Source organism: Vulpes lagopus, chromosome 10, assembly GCF_018345385.1.
Source record: "Vulpes lagopus strain Blue_001 chromosome 10, ASM1834538v1, whole genome shotgun sequence".
NCBI classification, from domain to species: domain Eukaryota; kingdom Metazoa; phylum Chordata; class Mammalia; order Carnivora; family Canidae; genus Vulpes; species Vulpes lagopus.
In genome coordinates, this window is record NC_054833.1 from 21898686 (window position 1) to 21908712 (window position 10027).

At 47.2% G+C, this 10027-nt stretch overlaps 1 protein-coding gene across 1 annotated transcript; it reads right to left on the reverse strand.

Moving 5' to 3' along the window:
* Positions 1–501: 501 nt before the first annotated feature.
* C10H6orf201 (chromosome 10 C6orf201 homolog) lies at positions 502–9757 on the reverse strand. The gene is made up of 2 exons (XM_041772959.1): positions 9526–9757; positions 502–704 (listed from the first exon to the last, which is right to left on the reverse strand). Exons 1-2 carry the CDS (start codon positions 9755–9757, stop codon positions 502–504), a joined length of 435 nt encoding a protein of 144 aa, XP_041628893.1.
* Positions 9758–10027: the final 270 nt, after the last annotated feature.

Sequence of the window (10027 nt, forward strand, 5' to 3'; positions counted from 1 at the left end):
ATTCCTCTTCTGCTTCCACTCTTGCTCCCCTACAGGCCAGGGAGGTTTCAGATCTGATTGCATCACCCCTCTTTCCAAGACCATGAAACGGCTCCCATTTCTATCAGTCGACTACACATAAAGCCAAGTTTCTACTATTTATGCTATTGTGTCCTAGGCCCCAGGTCGTGCTGGGGTGAGCTGGTGCTTCCTGACTCATGCAGCATGAAAGTGCCACAGCTCCACGAGTGGGTCCTCCAAGAATCCCATTCCAGCCTTGTTAGATCTCTGCTCACACCTGCCCCTGTCTCCCTGAGTTTTCTCTCACTGAGGGCTCCTCCTGACACCTGGGTGTGTGAAGATGGGGCTTATGTGCTCTTATAAATAACAAGACTTGTCTTCATGCTTACCATATACCTCAAAAAGGACACGAAGTCATCTTTTTAGCTAAGGCGTAAAAAGAGGGTGTCTGGTCACCCTGTATATTTCTCAATATGTTGGTGGCAGACAAAAATTAGACACCTACCTGACAACTATGGTTGACATTGGAGGCTCCTCCATTTTTTTTTTCCATAAATGGCATTTCTTCCACCCACGATTTGCATTGTTGATGGATTTTCTTCTCCACAGCGGTATGCTACTTGGCTTTGGGGTCGCATTAATCTCTTTTGGAAGTTGATGTCTTGCTAAGATCCTTTCTAAGCCAGAGAATTCAGGATTCTGACCTGGTAAGGGAATAAACATTAGTGGGATTCGGGGTGCCTTTCCACCTTTGCATAGCAAGAGTAACACGGCCCTGATTTGAGAAAGAATATCTATGCCGCCTCGTAGTTGCTATTGAGCTCTATGATTCCTTCACCACAAAAATATTGCCGAGCAACACTTAGGCCCGAGCCTGGTCCTGGACACCTAACAGATGCACAGCAAATGAAGGAGTGAACGAACAAACGAACCAATGTGCTGGCGCCACCATAAATACTGAAAGCTATTTAAGCAATTTGTGCCTGATTCTCAAATTAATGGCAATTTGCTCTACAATTTCTTTTATCTTCAGAGATATTAACCAGACTCTGCATCGACATCACATCCACTGCTTCACATGGGCCTCATTTGGCCTCTGACCAGATCGCTCATCTCAACGGCACAGAGAGCTTGTGCCAGAATGTAATTCAATATACTGCTTCCTCCATCAAAATAGTCCTGGTACCAGACGGAAGGAAGAGAGGGAAGGAGGGAGGGGAAGAAAGGGAGTCAGTAGAACTACGTGGTGGATTTGGTGACGTAGCTGATTTACACTGAAGTGTAAGCTTCTTCTCTCTCTGCCAGCTGGTAACGGTTTGAGAACCAAAAGCCAGTGTGCAGGCTACACGACGCATGGCTCTGCAATCCATCTGGGAGCAGTAGAAACTAAGAGCACGGTCATTGACCTAATACAGGATGAGGGGTGAGCCCCAGTGATTCAGGGGGACCCTGTGTAGAACTTAGATCAGAACCCATCCAGCCTCCCTTGTTTCTCAGACTGAAACACTGATGGTCCCTCCCACGCAGGCTAATTGGCACGGACCACAAAGAACCAAAAAGTGACCCAAGGGGCCATACATAGCTCGGCTATGTCACTAGATGATGTAATGACTAATAGATTGATCCTTAGAGGCCTGAAAATCCTTCCAAGTGACCAGGGCTGGAATCTGGGGCTGCTGCCCAGGGGTCTCAGGCCTGGCGCAGCCAGCTTCCTCGTACTGCTCTTAGAAGCAGTGTATTAGCTCAGGATCCCACAGCTGGGCCCCCAGAAGCTCTCACAGGCACTGGAATGATAGGGGTAGCATATGGTTTGCTTTGATTGTCAGAATTGCAAAGTCAATATTAAACTGAATTAATTAACCCAATTCAGTATTTGATGACATCCAGCTAAAAATATTTTTTTTCATCTTGAATGAATTGTTCTTTATTGTCTTGTATACACATATTTTGGTATTGTAAACTGCCTCAAATCCTTTCTGTAAGCAAACAGGGATAAACCAGAAAGAGAGAAGAACATTTTAAAAATACCACAAATTCTCATATTCTCCAGGATTTAGTACTGGGCACCAAAATGAGATAAAAACTCAGAATTCGCTTTGAATATTTAACTAGGTCTTACTGATGGCTTCCTTTGAAAATATAAGCAAGTTCCCAGTTTTGAACGAAAGCACAAAAACTATAGGGATCCCTCAAGAAATTATTAGAAGTAGGGGCTCCTGGGTGACTCAGTCAGAAGAAGAGCATGTGACTCTTGATCTCAGGGTTGTAAGTCTGAGCCCCATGTTGGGTGTAGTGATTAGATGACTTAAATAAAACTTTTTTTAAAAAGAAATTATTGGAAGTATAATAATATTGATTATAAATTCATAAGTGAAATTTTACCTAAAATTACCTAAAATTTACCTAAATTTTGGACTGTGGGCTGCTTGGATGGTTTCTGTATTTCTTATTTTTATTTTTATCTTTTAAGATTTTATTTATTAGAGAGAGAGGGAGTAAGTGAAAGAGAGAGAGCATGAGTCTGCAGAGGGAGAGGGAGAGGCAGGCTCTCTACTGAGCCAGATGTAGGATTCGATCCTGGGACCCTGGGATCATGACCTGAGCCAAAGGTCAACGCTTAACCAACTGAGCCACCCTGGTGCTCCTGTATTTCATATTTTAATGTATGGAATGCAATACATGTTAGATGGGTGGATGGATGGACAGAAGAATTGACGGATGAATTAGTGATCACGTTACAAATCAGCATAGATCAAGTACACAAGTACCTGAGCCAAGTCCACAAGCCAGTGTGTGCGTGTGTGTGTGTGTGTGTGTGTGTGTGTGTTTACCAGAGGCAGTAAAAATAGGTAACAGACAACTTCAGATTTTAAAATGATTTGTTGCTTTTGCACCTTCTAATGGTCTTCTTTAATGTGCACATGGGAAGTCATGGATTTGGTGGCCATCAGTGGCCGGCCGGCGTGTGAACCGTACACACACACTGCTTCTAGAGTTGCCCCCACTGGTCTCTCCCCCGAGTCCCCTTACTCCGTGGAAATCACTCTTCCTGTCTGCCCTGCTTCTCTCTACATCCAATTAAGCAACCTCCCAAATGTACCTGGGGGACAGGGGCAGGGAAGCCATGAATTAACCAAGAGAGGTATCTTCTTAAGCATGAAAAACAACATACCAAAGCTTTAAACTTCCTCCCATTTTCTACTTTTTTGGTTTGGTGCCAGTCATTGAAAGAACAGGTTTGGAGAATGTATTAAACGTCACAAAACCAATACTAAAGCCATCTCAGGATAGCTCCTTACATCACTGTGCTGGGACCGGGGCTGGGAGGAGGAAGGCGGCCTCTCCCATAGGCTTGCGATGTTTGGGGGGCAGTTATCTGAGCACGGTAGATCTAAATGCATATGGTATGGATCCTCATTTCTCATTTTATGTTGTTCACATGATTTAACACCCTATTATTTAAAATTCAAGAAAAAAAAAACCACCCTGTGGTTTCTAACTCTAAATCTTCAGCTCTTTTTTTCTTTCTTTTTCTGATGGCCCTGGGTAGCAAATATAGTCTACTGCAGGCCAAGCTTCCCTGCAGGTGCAGATGGGGGGCACAAGGAGAAATGAAACTTATTTTTAAGGTCAGGTGAAATTTCTACCAGATAGAAGGCTTTAGACATATAGCAGTGAGACCCTGGAATCCATTATTGAATTCGTAATCTGACGGATGATCGGGTGAGAAACAGGGTCACCTCTCCCAGATGCACCTTCAGGGCCATCACTGAAAATGGCGTTCTGGAAATGAAACAGCCCTTTAGTGAAGAATTCAGGGTCGCAGAGGCTAATGTCCCTTCAGTGACCCCTCAGTGACCGGATTCTGCTCTAGGCCCAGGTCTTCCAAGGCGCACACATGGGACTCTGAGGAAACATTTCTTCCTCCCAATGCCATTCACCTCGTCTAGATCATGCACTTTCAACAGCCTTCCAGCCACGGCCAAGAATCCCTACGGCCCAGCACCTCTGAGACAAAGGGACCTCAGTGATCTCGAGCAGCGCTTTTCCCTGGCAGGAACACCACCAGTGGCTGAAGGTGCATCGATACCTATTAGTGTCTACAATGGATGCTAAGGCAACAAGACTGAAGTCAACATATCATTGGAATACCACCGGTTGACGGTAAATCAACCCGCTTCTCCAACCTCACATGAACACTGGATGCATTTTCAATGGTAAAACTGCGTTTTAATTACAAAGATACATGAGAAGATTTCCGTTGGAATAAATAAAACCAGACAATGGAAAAGTAGTGCACATAGTCAAAGGGAAAGTCTTCATTCCTCTTTCTCCAGAGGTAGCTGCCGGCCTGAATGCGATGTGTCTCCTTCCAGAACTCTTCCCTCTGCAGGTACACACATGTTTGTATGTACAGGTGTATAGGTTTGGGGGCTTTTGGGGTATAAATTGAATCAGTTTTTCTTATTTTGTTTAGAATTTAGTTTCTTATTTTGCTTATTTATTAATATTCTAAAGTGCGTTTTGTAAATATTTGAACGTCACCTTCCTTTTTTATAGTATTTCACAATATGGGTGTATCTGTTTATTTAGTCATTCTGCTGTTGAATGGCAAGAGGGTCTTTACAGTTTGTCACCGTCATAAATAGTGGTTCAGTGCACACACTCCTTTCTGCATCTGAGTGCACAGGTGTGAGAATTTCTCGAGGACACTAACTAGAAGTGTGATTGCTGAGTTGAAAGTCATGCGTAGATAATGGGACGTGAAAATGTGAGTTATTCCTGTTGTTTCGGTTTTGTCCTAAGGCCATACAGTCTGAGAAAAATCCAGTAGGTGGCAGTTACCCACCTACACACAACATACCTATCTATTTAAGAAAAAGCTAAACATTCTTGAAGGCATGGTGAGATTTCTTTAGACTGAGTTGTAATGCTGTGTAATGTAGAATCTCTCTCCCGCTGGCGACTGAAGGTACTTTAATAGAACTACCCAGGACCCATGACTCTATGGTCAACTAACCTTCAACAAAGCAGGAAAGAATATCCAATAGAAAAAGTCTCTTCAACAAATGGTGCTGGGAAACTGGACAGCAACATGCAAAAGAATGAACTGGACCACTTTCTTACACCAGACACAAAAATAAATTCAAAATGGATAAAAGACCTAAATGTGAGATAGGAACCCAGCGAAATCCTAGAGAACACAGGCAGTAACCTCTTTGACCTTGGCCGCAGCAACTTCTTTAGACACGTCTCCAAAGGCAAGGAAAACAAAGGCAAAAATAAACTACTGGGACTTCATCAAGATGGAGAGCTTTTACACAGTGAAGGAAACAATCAATAAAACTAAAAGGCAGCTACGGAATGGGGGGAGATATTTGCAAATGACATAGCAGATCAAGCTAGTAATCAGAATCTACAATGAATGTATCAAAACCAATAAAAATCCCCCAAAAAACCCCAAAAAATCCAGCCAAGAAATGGGCAGAAGACACAAACAGACATTTCTCCGAAGAAGACCTACACATGGCCAACAGACACGGGAAAAATGCTCCACATCACTTGTCACCAGGGAAATACAAATCAAAACCACATTGAGATACCATCTCACACCAGTCAGAATGGCTTAAGTTAATAACTCAGGAAACACCAGATATTGGTGGGGATGTTTGGAAAGGGGAACCCTCTAACACTGTTGACGGGGACACAAACTGGTGCAGCCACTGTGGAAAACAGTACAAGGGTTCCTCAAGAGGTTAAAAATAGAGCTACCCTAAGACCCAGCAATTGTAACTTGCCCAAAGGATACAAAAATGCTGATTTGAAGGAGCACATGCACCCTAATGTTTACAGCAGCACTATCAACACGGATAAGGAAGCTGTGGTGTGTATATATATATATATATATATAGGAAAAGAATGAAGTCTTGCCATTTGCAACAACGTGGATGGCTAGAGGGCATTATGCTAAGCAAAATATGTGGGTCAGAGAAAGACAGACACCACATGATTTCACTTATACGTGGAATTTAAGAAACAAAACAGATGAACACAAGGGAAGGGAAGGAAAAATAAGATAAAAACAGAGTGGGAGGGGCACCTGGGTGGCTCAGTCAGTTGAGTGCCCGACTTGATTTCAGCTCAGGTCATGATCTCAGGGTCCTGGAATCCAGCCTTGTGGCGGGCTCCCTGTGCAGTGCAGAGTCTACTTGTCCTTGTCCCTCCCCTTCTACCCCCTGCTCACCTGTTCACTCTCAGTCTCTATAAAATAAATAAATAAAATATTTTTAAAAAAACCAGGGAGGTAAAGCATAAGAGATTCTATACTTAAGAGAACAAACTGAGGGTTGTTGGATGGGAGGAGAGTGGGGGGATGGGGTAACTGGGTGATGGGCATTAAGGAGGGCACTTGTTGGGATGAGCACTGGGTGTTATATGTAAGTGACGAATCACTAAATTCTGCTCCTGAAAGTCATACAACACTGTATGTCAACTATTTTGAATGTATTATTTTTTTTAAAGATTGTATTTATTCATCAGAGACACAGAGATTGAGAGAGAGAGACGGAGACAGAGACACAGGCAGAGGGAGAAGCAGGCTCCATGCAGGGAGCCCGATGTGGGACTCGATCCAGGGTCTCCAGGATCACGCCGTGGGCCAAAGGCGGCACTAAACCACTGAGCCACCCAGGCTGCCCTAACTTGAATTTAAATTTTGAAAAAATGATAAACGAACAAACAAATAAATAAGAGAACTACCCGGGGGAGCTGGGCTGTGTCCCCTAACACCCGATGTATTCCTTTCCTCGACTGCCATACCAAAGTGACACAATCTGGGTGGCTTATAACAACAACAACAACAACAACAAATGTATTCTCTCCCAGTTCTAGAGGCTGGAACTCCAAAGCCAAGGTGTCATCAGGCCCATGTTCCCTCTGAAACCTCCAGGAGAGAATTCTTCATCGCCTCTTCCTAGGTTTTAGTACCTGCCGGCAATCCCTGGTGTTATCCTGACTTAGAGCCGCATAAGTGCAATCGTTCTCTCTGTTGGCATGTGGCCACCTTCCCCCTCTTACAAGGACCAGTCATGTCGGATTAGGAAGGCACCGAGCTCCAGTCTGACCTTACCTTAATCACACCCGCATGTCTCTCAAGACCCTATTTCCAAAGAAATCCACATCCTGGGATACTGGGAGGTTAAGACTTCAACATATCATCTTTGGGGACACAGCTCAGGAAGCACAAGATAAGTGGCTAGGACCACAGCTGCCTGTGGCCACAGAGGCAAAGGTCAGTGCTGAGAGCCAGTTGTGCTTTTGCCAAGTGGGTGAAGGTATGAAGGACAGGGGGCCAGGTTTTCTACAAGCTCTGTGCTGACCCCCTGGAAAGGGGTTAGCCTTGAGTCATCTTGAGTAGGATGTCAAGAGGGCTTCCGTCGACCGGTGAAGCAATCTTCACTGAAATACATCGGGGGCGCAGCCGACAGAAGCTGGGCAGGGGTGGGGGTGGAGGAGGAGACATATCAGCAGGGGGTGAGTGACTGAGACACCTCCAGCAGGGGAACCCACCAATTCCCCGGCTTTGGAAAGCTGCCGCCCCTAGAGGCAGGCACAGATGACAGGTGACAACCTGATATTTCACTGTCGAGGAAATCGTTTCAGTTCTTCCTACCCTCACGCTTGTCAAGCCAACAGCAGCCCATGAGCCGGGATGGAGGGACGCAAGGAAACCTCCCGCGCCACCAGGCATCCTCCAGGCCCGAGTCTCCGTCAGGCCGGAGCGGTGGGGAGCACAGAGGTTTTACTCTGGATGAGCGTTTGGGATTTGGACATTAGGGTGGGCTTTTTGTTATCTGAGTAAGACCAGGAGAGCTGGGATCCCTGGGTGGCGCAGCGGTTTGGTGCCTGCCTTTGGCCCAGGGCGTGATCCTGAAGACTCAGGATCGAATCCCACGTTGGGCTCCCGGTGCATGGAGCCTGCTTCTTCCTCTGCCTGTGTCTCTGCCTCTCTCTCTCTCTCTCTGTGGCTATCATAAATAAATAAAAATTAAAAAAAAAAAAAAAAGACCAGGAGAGCTATGAGATCTGCTCATGATTTTACTCAAAGGTGATGAGCCAAGAACCACAGAATGGGCCAAAGGGGAATGCTGTGAGAAAAAAAGAAAACGTTTTCTACTTCCTCTTTGCCAAGCTCAACTCATTTATGAAGCCAGTAACGTACATTTTAAATTTTTACTAAGACTTTCAAATCGTCTTCGAAAAAGCCTGCATCAATAGGCATGCTAGCAATGATCGTGAGGGCACTAATTTCCCCCACATGTCCATCATTCTTGATCTTTCAAAATGTGACCAGTATGATGGCCTAAAAGATGTCGCCTTGATTTACCTTTTACTTCCTTGATTACCGGAGTGTTTGAACATCTTTCCCGCCTATTGATAATTTGTATTTCATCTTGTGAATTGCCTGTCTATGACATTTATCTCTTCTAGTAGTTCGTTCCTTATGTTTTCCTTGATTATTTTTACACAACCGTTAGTATGACCTGGATGATGGGGTCAATTCATAACACTGTGCATTCAGGCGCCAGGGACTACCCGCAATCCACATGGACAAATCTGCCATCAAGCCTTCTTCCCCCGGACTTGGGTCTTAATCACTGTGGCAGCTGCTACTTTGCTTTTTTTAAGTTCATGGGCACAATCGGTTACCAGCCACCTTTGTCCTTCACTGAAGCTCCAACACTTTAGGACGCAGGCTCCTCCCAGTTCGGCGAATCAGTGCAGTTACCACCTGCCCTGAGGAATTCCGGGAGTGGCAGGCCTCTCCAAACCCCAGAAAAGGGAGGTCATGTATAATCTTCAGGGGACGTATCTGGCTTCTCTCCAGGGCGTTACAAACGGAGGCAGAAGCAGCAGGAAATAGAGCAAAGGAAGAAACTTCAGAGCCTGACCTTCCACTTGGAAGTTCCCTCACTCGTGTCAAAATCAAATCTCCGCCTGTAAATCTAGTGGTCACGTCGCACTTAGTCCACTTCCCATCCTCCCACAGGTGAGCTTTGCCAAAAGAAGAGTGACACGTCTACGGGTTCATCAAAGACCAGTGAGAGAGAAGCAATGTGAAGGGGTGATGGTGGGGCGCAATCGGAGAGCCCGGGGCCCGTGTGGCATATTCAGCATGCAGGGGGGCCCTGGGTCTCAAGGATGGAGCACGCCTGCCGTGGAGAGAGTCAGTTCTCGGGGCGCCTCGGTGGCTCGGTGGGTTGAGTGTCCCACCCTTGGTTTCAGCTCAGGTCATGATCTCAAGGTTGTGAGATCAAGGCTCTGCGCACAGCGGGTTCTGCTTGAGATTCCCTCCCTCTCGCCCTGCCCTTCCCCACCTGCTTGGGCATGCCCTCTCGCCCCCACCCCCTCTGTCTCTCAAAGAAAGGAGTGGGTTCCTACTGTTGGCTAAAACAAGAGGCAGCCTGCCCCACGATCAAGTGCATCCTCACCAAGAAGCCCCCCCCCCCAGCTGCACCCACGTACAGTCTTGCTTGTCCTCCTCCGTCTTGTAGGGATGGAGGGTGTCCACGAGCCGACTGGGCAGCAGCCTGTGGAGGCTGGACAAGGTCTCAAAGGTGTGACGCAGAACCTCAGGCTGCGCGTAGCTCTTCGGGGTCCCGGGTTTGCCCAGGAGGGGAAGTTCCAGCGTGGGAGGGGGGCGGGCGGCTGGCCCCGCGGGGACCCGCCTCGGCAGCGGGGAGGGCGCACCGGGCATCGGAGGCGGAGCCGGCGCAGGGGCCCCGCGGACCGCGCGTGCAGGGGGGCCTGGAACGCGCCCCTGGCGAGGGTCACAATGGCCCGAGCTGGAACCCCGCGCTCGCCCGCTCTTCAGCCCGTCGGAAATAGCCGGCCCAGCCTTCCGGGGACCGCGGGCAGAAACGGGGGGCCCTGCTCCCCTCGAGGGCAGGGGGGGCCCGGGGCGCTCCCAGCCCGGAGCAGGGCCGCGCAGGCCTGCGGCCCGGGGACCCCCCGACGTGGGCACAGC

Excerpts from the sequence above, each read along its gene's own strand:
- C10H6orf201 (XM_041772959.1), bottom strand. The coding sequence starts at position 9,757 with ATGCCCGGTGCGCCCTCCCCGCTGCCGAGGCGGGTCCCCGCGGGGCCA. Across the intron at positions 705-9,525 it reads GGAGGAGGACAAGCAAGACT|GTCAGAATCCTGAATTCTCT; the intron begins GTACGTGGGTGC and ends TTCCCTTACCAG.